The 15,203-nt window shown below is 41.4% G+C and overlaps 1 protein-coding gene across 1 annotated transcript; it reads right to left on the reverse strand.

Annotated features, from left to right (window-relative positions):
* Positions 1 to 3,213: 3,213 nt before the first annotated feature.
* On the reverse strand, positions 3,214 to 12,968 carry LOC123723849 (uncharacterized). The gene is made up of 7 exons (XM_045717540.1): positions 12,479 to 12,968; positions 11,593 to 11,723; positions 11,041 to 11,214; positions 9,176 to 9,298; positions 8,686 to 8,797; positions 8,343 to 8,467; positions 3,214 to 5,821 (listed from the first exon to the last, which is right to left on the reverse strand). The coding sequence occupies exons 1-7, from the start codon at positions 12,735 to 12,737 to the stop codon at positions 4,880 to 4,882; spliced, it is 1,866 nt and encodes a 621-aa protein (XP_045573496.1). The 5' UTR covers positions 12,738 to 12,968; the 3' UTR covers positions 3,214 to 4,879.
* Positions 12,969 to 15,203: the final 2,235 nt, after the last annotated feature.

Consider the following 15,203-nt stretch of genomic DNA (forward strand, 5'->3'; position numbering starts at 1 on the left):
ACATTTTCTTGGCCCACGGGACTAATCATTCAGCTGGGGTTGCAATTTTAGCACATCATTTCAAATGATTTTTTTTTTTTACATGGACAGATTATTTGTGTTGTGTAATGTAATGTATATGGATACTGTTCTAGTCCTCCAAATGACTTACTTCTGAGAAAATATCCATCCAGATATTAGTCAGATTATAGTTGGAGGGGAGTTTAATATGGTTTATTATGAGACTGATAGATTAGCCCATAGGCCTAACATTGGTGTGAACAAATTGGTGAATTTCTGCCAAAGCCTGGACTTAATTGACATATGGCGATTTAAAAACCCTGGAGAGAAACAGTACACATGGACTAATAGAGATCGTTCACTACAATCAAAAATGGACTTGTGGGTGATAACCTCTAGTCTTGAGCCCAACACTGTCGAGGTAAAAATACTGCCTGCAGTCCTGACAGATCATAAAGTCATATGACTGACTAAGAATGTGCAGTAATGATGATAAAAAATACTCTGGTTGTTATTGGAAATTGAATAGCTCATTATTGCATGATGATTTAAAAAATGTGACTATAAATCACATTTCTGTTTACTGGAATTTAGCTACCTCTAATGCAGAATATGGGAAATATTGGGAACTGCTGAAATTTAAAATTTGCTCAGCCTGTATTACTTATGGGAAACAGCTTGCTTTAAGAAGGAAATATAAGGATATCACAGAGATTGAGCATCTTGATCTCAATGAGAAAGATAAATGTAATGATTTACAGAATCAACTGAACTCAACACACTTCGGAAATGTAAGATTAATGGGGTAAGCTCTGAGGATAGAGAGTTGTTATCAGACTTTACCACAAAGTTTTATAAGAATCTTTACTCCTTAGATAACAGTTTGAGTGACTCTAAGGATCTCCTTGATTCTATAGAGAATGTTAATTCGGTTAGTGAAGAATTCAAATCGGCCTTGTTGTCAAGATTTATCCATTACGGACATCCAACATCAGGTTGCTCAATTAAAAAATAACATCTCCAGGTTGTGATGGATTAACCTCTGAATTTTACAAGACCTCTGAAGAAATAACACAATTTTTTACTTGAAACCTTTGAGGCTATAAAGAAGGGAGAACTACCTGTTTCTCTGAAGCAAGGGGCTATTACTCTAATACCTAAACCACACAAGGATCTCTTAATTATTGATAATTGGCATCCAATCACACTCCTAAATAACGACTACAAAATGATAGTCTCAAGCTTTGTGAAAAGGTTAAAGTGGTGCTTGAATGATCTGATTGATTGAATGTCAATCAGGGTTTATGAAAGGGCGCCATATATCTAATAATCTGAGGCTGGTGTTAGATTTGGTTGAGTATTGTGATCTATTGGATGACTTCCCCGTTATATTATTTAAACATTTTCAGTAAAGCATTTGATACCATAAGTCACAAATTTGATCTTTCATTGTCTTAAGCATTTGAAGTTTAGTAATTTTTTGTTGTTGATGCTATTAGAACTCTGTATAATGGTAGCAATAGCTGTATCCAGCTCTGCCATGGAACATCTTCAAAGTTTAACATTTACAAAGGAATACCACAAGGTTGTCCAATTTCACCTTTTTAATTTTTGTTAGTATCTCAAACCTTATGCTCATTAGTTCATCAAAGTAAATTTGAATGCATTACATTCCAGGCCAGAGAGATCAAGATATCCCAACTGGCGGATGACACCACACTTTATTTGAAAAATGTGTCACAAGCTAGATTAGCATTGGATATTGTGAAGCAGTTCTCCAAAATCTCAGGTTTGATATTAAATCTTTCCAAATACGAGATCTTTGTTCTGAAAGGAGCTTTCAATCCAGCAGATTGTAACATCTCTGAAAAAATATACTGTAACCTACCTCGGTGTAAAGATCACCAAAAATCTTAAGGCTCTGAATGATCTTAATTTGAATCCTGTAACTGAATCTATCAAAAATAAATGATCCTCATGGTTAGGGAGAGATTTAAGTCTTCAAGGGATGGTGCTTTTATCCAAAGCTGAGGGGCTATCTCGTGCATCCTATCTTTTTTCATCTATTGACATTCCCAAATGCACTTGCTGTACCTTAGATAGGCTATTGTACAACTTTATCTGGAAAAACAAGCCACATAAGATAAAAATAGATGTTATCACCAACTGGGTTTGTAATGACGGTCTAAATGTCTTTGACATCACTCTCTTTAATCAGATATAAAAAGTAAACTGGGTTAAAAGGTACTTAAAAAATCCTCATAGTTTCTGGAATATTATACCTCATTTTGTTTTTCAGAAGCTTTCGTGGAAAATTGCAAGATTATGTTATAATGCTTGTATTGTATTATAATGCTTGTAATATTCGACAGAATAGAGTTTTCTGTTAACTATTGTGTGTGTGTTCTACTGAGGATGGGCCTCTATGAGATAGCACTGACAGAGGAGATTTACGATGTCTTTGGGTAATAAAGCCTAAAGAGCATTCCAGATAACATGGAGCTAATGGTTCTGTTCTATACCGTACCAGGGAGAGACGGTTCCAGTTTGGAGTAGGAGGACCAGACACTGGTCTATACAATGAAAACTCTTGACACAGCGGTTGCTGTCTGCTATGTTTTATAGATATCTTTCATACAAATCTTAACCTTGTGACCATTCTATGTATCTGTGGTTTGTCATGTACGTTGAGAGGGGTGTATCTTGGCTATAAAAGATCTTTGTACTTTTGTGTAGTCACTTTTCAATGGTTCATTAGAGATAGCGCATCATTGAAAGTCAAAGGGCTTTTGCAAAGCTCTTATTATTAAAGATGTAGTTTAAGTATAACTCTGACTGGTGTGTGAAGTTTGTAACTCTCCTCATTTGGTAATGCAGAAATTAGCCACCACAAAGCTCGGATGGCTTAATTTTTTACTACAAAGTCCCTATATTGTGGGTAAACTTCCAATGAAATTGGCGGCTTTTCACAAGCAGGTTTTAATGTGCTGGGCTTTGCTGTATAAACACAACTTTTCACCTCATAAATGTTTTATATGGAATAATGGTTCGATATTACATAGAAACAAGATGTTATTTTACTGTAACTGGTTCTCGAAAAACGTTGTCCTTTGTCCAGCCAATTAGTAAGAATTAGTGTCAGTCTATTTACGTGGAGAGAATTTATGGAAAGATACAACTTCAAGGTTTAAAGCAAGGAATATGACACTGTTATAAAAGCTATACCTAGTGGGATAAAATCTTTACTTCAGAATAATGCATATTTTGAAACATCTATTGTAAGCAATATCCAGGTGAATGGCATAAGTTCACTAGATAAGAAATTCAACAATCATTTATTAAGGGATATTTTCTACAGGAAATCTATTCCTTCTTGCTATATTTTGTTGGGCTTCATCGTTTGATGTAAACTGGCGCCGTACTTGGCTCACTCCACACAAATTTATGGTGACCAATAAAGTAAAGGTGATCTCCTTTAAGATTATCCATAGATTCTACCCATGTAATAGCCTGATTTCTAAATATATACCTAATGTTACCATTGAATGCAGTTTCTGTGAACAATAAACTGAATATATTGAACACTTTTTTAGTAATTGTTTACATAGTGAGGTGTTCTGGACTGATGTAAAACTATATCTTGGCAACAAAATGCATACAACCATTGAAATATCTAAGTTTGACATTATTTTACTACACTGATTCCACAATTGAACGTCAGTATGTCATAAATCTCTATTTTATTAGGAATATTTTTCATACAAATTCAACATTTATGAAGAAAAAGGCCAATTGTTAAAAATCTGACTTGGAAAAATATTTAGAATCATTCAAACGTATGCCAAACAAAATGTCAATATATTCGGTACATGTCTGTATTTGATTTGATATAATGTGGATTTGTATCATTATTTATTTGTGTAATCCCTCTGGCTGTTCTGTTTTTTTGTATGTTACTGTTTAATAATAAAAAAAAATTAAACTTCATATTTATAAATAAAATGAAAATAAATAACCTAAAACCAATAAACTTCACTATTCCACCACTTTGGCCCCATCTGATTCTATACCAGACCGGCTGCCTGGGAGGACGGGACACTATCGTTCAACACACCTTGTAAATCTTCTGCAGTAAAATCACGTAAACTTCTTCTCTGCAGCTGACACAAAATATATTTTCTGTGATTTAGATTCCATTTCAATAAACACTAAGAAGCCAAGCTAACTGAAGCACAAGTTATTCCTATCACTCTCTATTGATTCTCTATTAACTTCGGCCTACTCATAGGGAACCTCTTTGGATCTTCCTCTACTACTCTCTTCACTACCTTAGCATACGACACCTTCTGTACTACACTGACTCTGGCAACCTCAACCTGCCATTCTCTCACTGGACACTTCTGATCTCCAGCAACATGGCTACCCCTACAGTTAATACACACAGCGATTCCGTTTACACTGAAGAAGAGGGTCTTTTTTGGCTGGCGTCATAGCTCAAAGGGGGTGGTTAAACGAAAAAGGTATGCGCACTATTCTTTGAAATACGGTACTGCTTATTACATCTCACATCAAATCTCCTATGATCAGTATATTTCAAGCTGAGAGCAGACTTGTTTAGAAAGAACAGTGTGTTAGCAAGAATAGAGTAGAAAATAATAGAACGACTTTATCCCATCTACATCACCTCAGTAAGGTAAATATTCAACTGTCCTTGTTCTTGCCTAGGTTTACTGTCTCTCTAAAAACAGGTGATACAGTTAACAAAGGGTTGAGGGGTATGTGATTAATTAACCTCCATGACACTTCACATGATAATTATATTATGTCAGCTAAAAAATGGTTCCCAGATATCCCCTTTTATACATCTCAAGCCACACTGCTACGATTTCTTCTCATTGTGAACACTCCTATGTCTGATAAGGTTACTCAGGAAGGCAAAGCTCTTGTAACACAGTTTGCACTTGAAGGGCCTCTCCTTGGTGTGAACGGTCTGGTGCCTCTTCACATAGTTTGCCTCAGTGAAACGCTTCCCACATGTGGGGCATGCATGCGGCTTGTCTGCATCCGACCTAACGCTTGGCCTCCCACGTTGTGAGCCAATAACACCAGAGGAGGGAGACGCAGGAGCCACCACCGTCAGGTGGTTAGTCTTTGAGCTCCCTCCTTGACCTCTAGCCATTGTTTGGGTGTTGTTGGGATTGTGTTCTGTGTTGTAGGCTAGGTACCTCCTGTGGTGAATGCCCATCCTGACCGTGTCTGTATTGGTGGGGTAAACCTGAGGTAACTGAGGAAGGCTAGACCCAGGTCCAGACCTTCTATGAACCCAGTCACCAGGCATTAGATGAGACCCTGAAGGAGAAGACAGACTTGCTGATAGACTACCACCAGATGGGTCTCCCACCACTCTCTCTGAAGGCTGAAGCCCAGGGTGACCTGCTCTGTTCATCATGGATACTGTGGTGTTTGTATCATAGGAACAGGAGGGTTTATCTCTATCAGCCCCAGGCCCTGCTCCATCCCTGCACTGAGACTGTGAAGAGAAGGGTCTGGGCTGCAGACTGGATCCCTGACTGGAGCCTCTGTCTCTCTGATGACCACCAGGACTGAGGTTGTTCAGTCCACCTGTCCACTGGTTGTGTTCTATGTGGTGGTGGAGTCTCTGTTCCTCGTGTTTGGGTCCTGGTTTCGAATCGGGAAGGAAGAGCAATGGCTCCTGATCCAGGGTTCTGATCCAGGGCCAGGGTTTGTGACCAGCCGCCTCAGAGGTCCAGTCTCTTCCACCAGCAACACCGGATATCAGAAGGTCATCATGGACTGCAGACTGTAAACACAAATTGTACAGAAGAGCATATAAAGGTTTATATAACAAACTCTTTGCTGTACAAACAGAAACATGATATTATAAAATGTTAACCACAGTTAAGCCCATCTCTAACACTGTGATTCAAGTACCTAACAATATGGAGCCATTGGAGTTTATTATAAAAAATGTCCATATGTGTTGATTGAAGAATTAAGTATGTTTTGTTTTGACTGAGATAAGGGAAACTCAGTCCCTGCAATGATACAAAAATAACCAAGTCTGTCAGCACAGAGTTGATTTTGTATTTCATTTCAACAAAATAGTCATACACTCACATAACTTTGAAGTACAGTACTTTTATTGCACAAAGCGATGTGACAAGTAGAATAACTTTTCTCACTATGGTAACACTTGACCTTTTCTGTCAATCTGGTACCCTCGCTTAAAAAAAAAAGAATTTTAGAATACTTTTGAAAAGGTTCAACATTACACACAGCTTTAGTACTTCATGTCAAGTAAACAAGAATTAAGGTACTATCCTTACCTCACTATAAAATCTAAAAGGGACATAGTTGTCACTTTCATCAGTGAAGCATTTTTACAGACACCATAACACTAACCATCACCATATAATCTATCAGCCTCATCATACTCATTCTTTCCTCAGTTCACCTCATCTAGTTCCCCACTACATCCAAAATCAACAGAATTAACTACAAAGACTCAAGTAGCTCTTCTCTGAGAACCTCTTCCTGCAGTGCGTACAGGCGAATGGCCTCTCTCCCGTGTGCATCTTCAGGCTCATCTTCAGCTGGTACTGGTGGGAGAACCTCTTCTCACACTGGAGGCAGCTGTAGGTTTTCTCACCTGTGTGGACCATCTGGTGCCTTTTCAGCTTGGATGAGTGAGAGTAACTTGCCTGGCACAGGTGGCAACCAAACAGATTCTCCCCCGTGTGCATCCTCTGGTGGATCTCCACCTGTTGGGGGAAACTGAAGGCTTTCCCACAGAATGAACATGGGAAGCGCTTCTCTTTGCCACCGGATCTACTGATAGCATTACTACTACTGTAATTGGTCAATGGGCTTGTGTAGCCATTTAGTGTTGAGGCACTGCCATTGTCTGATGTCTGGTTTAACATAAGGAGAGAGAGAGGAGGACGAAGGTCAGGGTCCATGTTCCAGTTGATAGATCCTATATAAGGCAGGCTGAAGGCAGCACCTGTTAGGGCAGTGGTCACCAACCGGTCGATCGACAAACATTTCTGTAAAAAAAAAACTATGATAAAGCCTTGCGTTCCTTTTTATTTTTCTCGCGCTGTTGGCGGTAGGTGCAACTGATTAGGCTGTGTTCTCATTGTACCTTCAGACACATGAAATGGTTCAAACTCTGCCTTCCTGGCAGGTCCGGAGAGCAAATCAAGTGCACTATAGGCCTACCTCCGGCCAATCGGACAGCTCAGATTACCGTGTCTGCAGTAACATAGAAAGCTTAAAAGAAAGCTACAGCAAAGTTGATGCTGTGAGATTTTAAAACGTTTAAAACCACGACTAGGGAGAGACTGTCAACGAATAGCAAAGAGCTGCTGTTTTTATGAGTGAGCTCATGTTTAAATTCTTACTCAGCACTGTCAACACTTTGTATTCAACACGTTTATAAGCAATAAAATGCACATTCTTCCTACTTCCACTGGCACTACAACCAGCACTGTAGTTGTAATGAATAAGTAGGAAAGTGTATTGATAGGCTTTGTTGTTATTATTAGTGGCTTGTTTTTTATATATATTGAAGAATATTTCACTTTCTCTGTTCATCGGAGCAACAACATGTGCATGAGGCAGACATAATGGGGTGCGACTCCAGACCTTTTTGGTCCGTGACAGCAGCGGAAAGAGAGAGTGGAAGGATATTGAGAGGCCTATCGGCCGCTCTCTCCCTCAGCTGAGACGGACCATCAGATGCAGGCACCATCAGCCCAGTAAAATGAAATAAATTATTTAAATGTACGCTCACTCAGCTATGCCTCACAAGTAATACAACAACGGATCATATGGCCTATCTCAGACTTTGAAATATAAGTTTTACAAATTGTCCAAACAACAATGCATTGGCATGGAAAGTCAAGCAAAGCCAATATGCAGTGATAATGTATTGGGCCTATAGCCTACTGCACAAACCTCATTGCTACAGTACTATTTTTAATAGGTTCATGTTGTATAAGCTTGCATTTTGACTCAGAAAGTGATCTTTACTCAGAAAAGGTTAGTTACCACTGTGTTAGGGGGTTAACCTGAGTCAGTCTCTCTGAATCACAACTATAGGAGCAGGACGGAGCATCGCTAGCCGAGTCAGTGTCTGTTCTCTCCCGCCGCATATGGACACCTCCCTGTTGCAGACCAAATCTACGCCTTGCCCTGGTCTCAGCCAGACTGTTGTCATGGAGATCAAGTTTGGATGTTGTTTTGTGATCAACTGTCTGTTTCTGGTTAACAGTGTTGTTCCCCAGCCCAGAGTTGAGGACACTGTTCCATCCACTGACCTCCACTATGTCGCCTCTGGTCCTGGCCTGCTTGGTGATGTTGTCCCCTGGGCCCTTAACTGCACCCGTCTGGTTCTGGGAATCCAAGATGACCGCCCAATCTCTGTTAGCCTCCAGCCAACCACCTGTTGGAAGAGTTTAGAAAATAGACTAAAAACATGGCAGAGAAAACTCTACATATGGAGTTTTTTGTCAATTACCTGGTCAAGTTCATACATTATGTGTATGTAAACATAAGTTTCATTTAATGAATGAAGACAAAAAAATTGTCGGGGACATCAATTTTCCCATTGAAGATCTATTACTGTATGTATATATGTATATATATGTATTTCTCCCTTACCTTGCTCCCCCATCTTTAGTTCACTCTGCAGATCAATGCTCTCTGGTCCGTCTTCTATTGTCTCCTCTTTGACTAACAGCAGATCAGGCTTCCCATCCTCCATGTCTACTGACTGTAAGAGATACAGAGTGAGAGGATGTTGGATCAAGAAATCAGATATGAGCACCCTGCTATGGAGCATCTTCTGATTGGGCAATGAAGGATTGCTATGAGTACTATGCCAACATGTAAGTTAATTTGCTACTGGTTAGATGTTGTTAATGGTGTGATAACTCAAAGACATTGTCCCACACTTAAGACAAAATGTATCAAGACCTGGGCCCATATCCACAGTCTCAGATCGAGGATCAGGTCCCCACCTGTCCACATAATTCTTATTCATTAAGAGTATGTAGACAAAACTGATCCTAGATCGCACTCCTACTCTGAGACACTGTGGATACGAGCCCTGACCTAATACCATTCAGACAATAGTTTACAGTTGGCTCACCTCAGTGATACTGTGTGTGGTCCTGTGTTGCTCAGCTGGTTCCTCTGTGGGTTCTGGAGGAGGTGTAGTCTGGTTGTCCTCCATGACCATGGTCCCCTCAGGGTTCCCCAGACCCTCCTCCTCCTGGAAAAGACAGGCGATACAGATTACACAGACATACACTCCCTCCCCTCAGGTACATACACACACAGATAATAACACACTTTCAACACGGAGTGTTTACCCATCCCCACTACATTTAAGTCCTATACTGTAGTCACAGAATGACTTCACTGTTGTTAAACCCATCATGGTGGACATAAAATATGTTGTGGGTAAATTTAAGTTAGCTATGATGCCATCATCAGACAAACCTGACTAAACTATTTTGACATGTACATTAGGTGTTTGTTAGTGTGTGGATATGTGTAGGTATATTTAATATATTTAAGTCTATATTGGTTATAAAGTGCCTTCTTAATGAAAGTCTTAGAATGAAAAGTCCCATTTTGGGTTTATTGAACATAAACAAGTGTCAAATACACCATATGAATACCACACATATAAATCTGCATGAACTTCATTTTTTATTAAAAGTGTCTTGGGAAAAAATGTATTAGTGGATGGAAGTAATGAAACATAATTTGTGAACATCATATATCCTACACAGTACAAACACAATATGAAACAGACTTTTTAGGCTTATATATCACACAATGTCTGGATGGAACATTCTACTCAGGAATATTCAACACTGAAATGGATTACTCTCGTTATTCCAAATGCATCTGTGGATCTTTGAATGAAAATGAATTTGTCTTTAATGCAGGGTTTGATGTACACATCAGAAGATATGGAGTGGAATGTTTTTTCTGCTGGTGAATCCTGAGGTCGCTCCTTTCGGAGAACCTCTTCCTGGAGCGCGTACAGGCAAATGGCCTTTCTCACGTGTGGACCTTCAGGTGCCTTTTCAGGTCACCTGCCTGGGTGAAGCGCATGGGACACAGGGTACAGCTGTAGGGTTTCTCCCCTGTGTGGACCCTCTGGTGCCTTTTCAGGTCACCAGCCTGGGCGAAGCACATGTGACACTGGGTACAACTGAAGGGTTTCACCCCTGTGTGGACCCTCTGGTGCCTCTTCAGGTTGCCCGCATGGGCAAAGCGCATGTGACACTGGTTACAGGTGAAGGATTTCACCCCTGTGTGGACCCTCTGATGGATCTCCACCTTCTGGGAGCAGCTGAAGCCTTTGTTACAAAACATGCAGAGGAAACGCTTCTCTTTAACACCCGTTGTTGCTCCCCCTTCCCGCGCCTTGGCCTTTTGGTTGTTTAAGTTCGATACCCGATCGAAAAGGACATGGCCTTGTGAATTGGAAGGTGCCATCGACATGGTCACTCGGTGTAAAGGGGAGTGGATTGCGACATTTAGATTTGTCTCTAAGCTTTCTCTGTAGTCTAAGACGTCACTGGTGGTTCCCTGCGAGTGTCCTTTTCCTAAGTGAGCCTCGTCTGCATTCCATGTCAGAGGAGGGTCGCTCTCCACTTTCACAGTGACCTCATCTACGACCAGACCCTCCCCTTTCTTATCTAGGAACCCTTCAGAGTATACACTACTGCTGTACTGGTTCCAGTCCCCTCTCATTGGATTAGTCTGTGTATCTAAGCCCACAGGCATGTCACCAGATATCATCTGTGTCGCTATAGCGTATGAACAGGACGGATGATTGTGAGTCTGTAACACGTCAGAGTCCTTACGGGACAGAACCGTCCTCGGGCTACCGTAAAGTAAATACTCTGTGCAGGGAGCAGGAGGACAGCCCAGTTGCCCCAGCCCCGATAAAGTCTTCGTGTCTGACTTGAGGACGGCGTTCGACGTTCCACTGACCTCCGTGATGCTTCGTCGGGTCCTGGGCCGCACTGAGGCAGTGGTGGGGACCTCTGTGGCTACAGGGGGCTCTCTAGCCGCACCAGTCTGGATGTCTCTGCTGTGCCGTAGGTCCTCCTCTCCGTCAGACCTCTCCAGCTTGACCCCAGGACCTGCAGGCTCTGCATCTGCAGACTGACACAAAAAGAGAGGACGTTATTACCGGTACATGAGTTGGATAACAATGTCGTAGGGAAGATAACAATGCCTCTATGGCAGATGAATTAGGATATACATTTAAGCAAGTGAATAATTAAGTTAAGAATAAATTATTATTTACAATGACAGCCTACCCCGGCCAAACCTGGACGACGCTGGGTCAATTATGCCCCACCCTATGGGACTCCCAATCACATGCCGGATGTGATACAGCCTGGATTCGAACTAAGGACTACAGTGATGCCTCTTGCACTGAGGTGCAGTGCCCTAGACAGCTGCGCCACCCGGGAGCACTAAACAGGCCACATTTGAGTTACAAATAATACATTTTTTATGCAACACTATAACACTAACCTCTATCACGATAACATGCTGGGTTGAGGTTCCACTCCCCTCATCAACAGTGATTGGTTGGTCATCTCTCCATGTATTGTGTCCCGCTGGTTTCACAAAGCTCCTGTGGCCTCCGGTGAGATGTCCTTCACCTGAGAGAATTATTGGGGGGAATGAAGTGGTTAGATTAGCTACTGTGAATGTTCAACGGTATATTGTACATTATTGACACTGTCGAGAAATGGCAAGGACGTAAGGTAATTCATCTCATAAGTTCGTGACATAGTAAGTAGGTAGACTAGCATTTAGAGCGTCGGGCCAGAAACCAGATGGTCGCTGGTTCGAACACCCGAACCAACAGGGTTAAAAAAAATAAACAATCTGTTGATATACCCTTGAGCAAGGCACTACTATGATAGAGCCTGTAAAACAACACATTCCACTGCACCTAGTGTGTGACAAAACATTTTTTACTATCTATGTATTATGTTCCATGTATTACATTGTTTTCATTGAGTAAATCATAGTAAATGCTGTAAATTAATAATCAGGTTAGAATATATTGTTTTTTTGCAAAAAATAAATATTTTATTTTTACCTTTTTTTAACTAGGCAAGTCAGTTAAGAACAAATTCTTATTTTCAATGAAGGCCTAGGAACAGTGGGTTGACTACCTTGTTCATGGGCAGAAGGACAGATTTGTACCTTGTCAGCTCGGGGATTCGAATGTGCAACCATTCAGTTACTAGTCCAACGCTCTAACCACTAGGCTACACTGCCGCCCCAAATAATCAGGGGAATTATTGCATACTATCCAAAAACGGACCAAGACCCAATTCTGGGTAACACATATGACACGTGTGCAGCTGGGAACGGGACGACAACCCCTGCCTTGTGCAAAATGTACCTCTTGCCATTCCTCTGTATTTATCGAGGATTTTGACACTACTGGGTCGAATGGCGAGGACACGCTCCCGTGCCACCTTCAGTTCTAGTAGCTGTAGTCTCCTCCGCAATGCCCTGTTTTCTTTCTGGCTTTGAGTTATTTCCAAACGAAACACTGCATAGTCGTCGTCTACGAGTTTACAGATCTCTGACACGGCTGCATTCGCTAGCACCTCCATAATGGAGGCTATTTGAGTGTGAAAAACCATACAGTTAGCCATTGTAAGCTAACGTTAGCAGCCAGCTAGCGTAACCTAGATAACACTTATCAACCAAGTCCTGTCTCCAACGCGAATTAAAGACTACATGTCGTAAGTATGTGATGCTATAAAGTTAAATTATTAATATTTTGAATTCCAGGGTGTTAATAAACATCTAAATAACAACAAAAACGCAAACAGAAATTGTTCTTGTGTTCACTTCCGTTTACAGTCTTCTTTGTGTGGTTTTCCGGCAGGCTAGACCCTTAGTTGCGTATTGCTGCCTTCACAGGTCGTAGTGTGAATTTCACATTTTGTTCACAGAAAATGGAAAAGTAGATTGGGGGAATTTAATTGCACCACCATCTTACCCTACATACACGGCACTATCCCCAACAAACCTACCCCCCCACATACACGCCACTGTCCCCAACAAACCTACCACCCCTTCCCACTACTTTGGCCCTTAAAAGTCCTACACCAGGCCGTCGGCCTGGGAGGATGGAACCCAGGTCACTTCAGTCTCACGCTCTCCACCGAGTCTGCATCACACCAAACAGCGGGCCTCATTTACACTGAAGAGAAAGGATGTTATTGGTTGGTGTCATAGCTCAAAGGGTGTGGTTAAATTCAAAAGCTATGCCCTGTTCTTTGAAATATGATACTGCCAGTGGTGGGAAAAGTACCCAATTGTCATACTTGAGTAAAAGTAAAAATAACTAAATAGAAAAGTTGACAATAACTAAATCCAACAGTTGACAGTGCATGTCAGAGCAAAAACCAAGCTGTGAGGTTGAAGGAATTGTCCGTAGAGCTCAGAGACAGGATTGTGTTGAGGTACAGATCTGGGGAAGGGTACCAAAACATTTCTGCAGCATTGAAGGTCCACAAGAACACAGTGGCCTATATCATTCTTAAATGGAAGAAGTTTGGGACCACCAAGACTCTTCCTAGAGCTGGCCGCCCGGCCAAACTGAGCAATTGGGGGAGAAAGACCTTGGTCAGGGAGGTGACCAAGAACCCAATGGTCACTCTGACAGAGCTCCAGAGTTCCTCTGTGGAGATGGGAGAACCTTCCAGAAGGACAACCATCTCTGCAGCACTCCACCAAGCAGGCCTTTATGGTAGAGTGGCCAGACGGAAGCCACTCTCTCTCTCCCACCAGAGAGGAAGGGGGGGGTAAGTGGGGCTGGTTCTAGGACTTTAACAACCGGTCGTAAACTTCCTCTCTCATGTACTGCAGTATGGAGAAGTCAAAATTGCTTTGTGTGAAGAGAGAGACTGCCCCAAAACTTTGACATCAAAAGATTGGACATTGAAACAATATTTCTACACAAAGAATGTGGGAAATGTTTGGGAGGGACTTAAAGAACAATCATGTGAGAACATTTGTTTGGTGATATCATTAAAGATGTTATAACGGAAATATTGTAACTTTATTGTAACTTTAAGAGATATCATAATGGATGTCAGAGTTACATCAAAATGTTGTAAAACTTATATAATTCTTATTTTCAATGACGGCCTAGGAACAGTGGGTTAACTGCCTTGTTCAGGGGCAGAATGACAGATTTTTATCTTGTCGGCTCGGGGATTCGATCTTGCAACCTTTCGGTTACTAGGTCAATGCTCTAACCACTAGGCTACCCTGCCGCCCCTAGTGTCCCAGGTCTAAATCAGTCCCAGATTAAAGGGGAACAAGGAAAAAAAAGCAGTGGAACTGGCTTCGAGGTCCAGCGTTGAGTTTGAGGGAGATAGAGCAACCATGTACTGTCTATGTAGGCCTAAAACTGATTCTGGATAAGCTAAATACTGGGCTCACAGCTAACCTTTTAGGTCAATAATATGCTGTTTTAATACAAATGTTGTTGGCTTTATAATCGTGAGAGAATTATGCTTTGAACTGCGGAGTAGAGCACCAGTTGAAGGAGTCATAGCCGGGGTCTCGATGGAGGTAGATACTGAATAATTAAAGCGAATCCAAGATGTGGTTGGTGCCCGTCCCCTGAACCACATGGTGAATGGGGAATAGGAAGAAACTCAGTCGGTTCCTTTGTTTTTTGATAAAGAGCACATTCCTATGCATGTAAAGTTAGGTTACGAAAAGTATGGAGATAGAGTATTTGTCCATAAGCCACTACAATGCAATAACTGTAAAGGATTTGGCCATGTCAAAAATGTTTGCAGACGGAAGGAGTATATTGAAGATCGGAGTGAAGAAGGTCAATGTTGCAATTGTGGTGGGGATCATTATCCAGAGTTCTTGGAGTGCCCTGTAAGGGTGAAGGAGGTCAAGGTGGCAAAAGTAAGGGCGGGTCATTGGATCTCCTACGCAGAGCCAAACAAAAGAATTGAGACAGCAAGTGACGTTAGTGTTGATGATATGGTAGTGGATACACCCCAGACATTAGTGAATGTTTGTCAATCAAGAGAACCGGACACGCTTTGTGTGAAGAAGGTGGATTTTGTGGCGTTTATTGCAGCGGT

This window comes from Salmo salar, chromosome ssa04, assembly GCF_905237065.1.
Source record: "Salmo salar chromosome ssa04, Ssal_v3.1, whole genome shotgun sequence".
Taxonomy (NCBI): domain Eukaryota; kingdom Metazoa; phylum Chordata; class Actinopteri; order Salmoniformes; family Salmonidae; genus Salmo; species Salmo salar.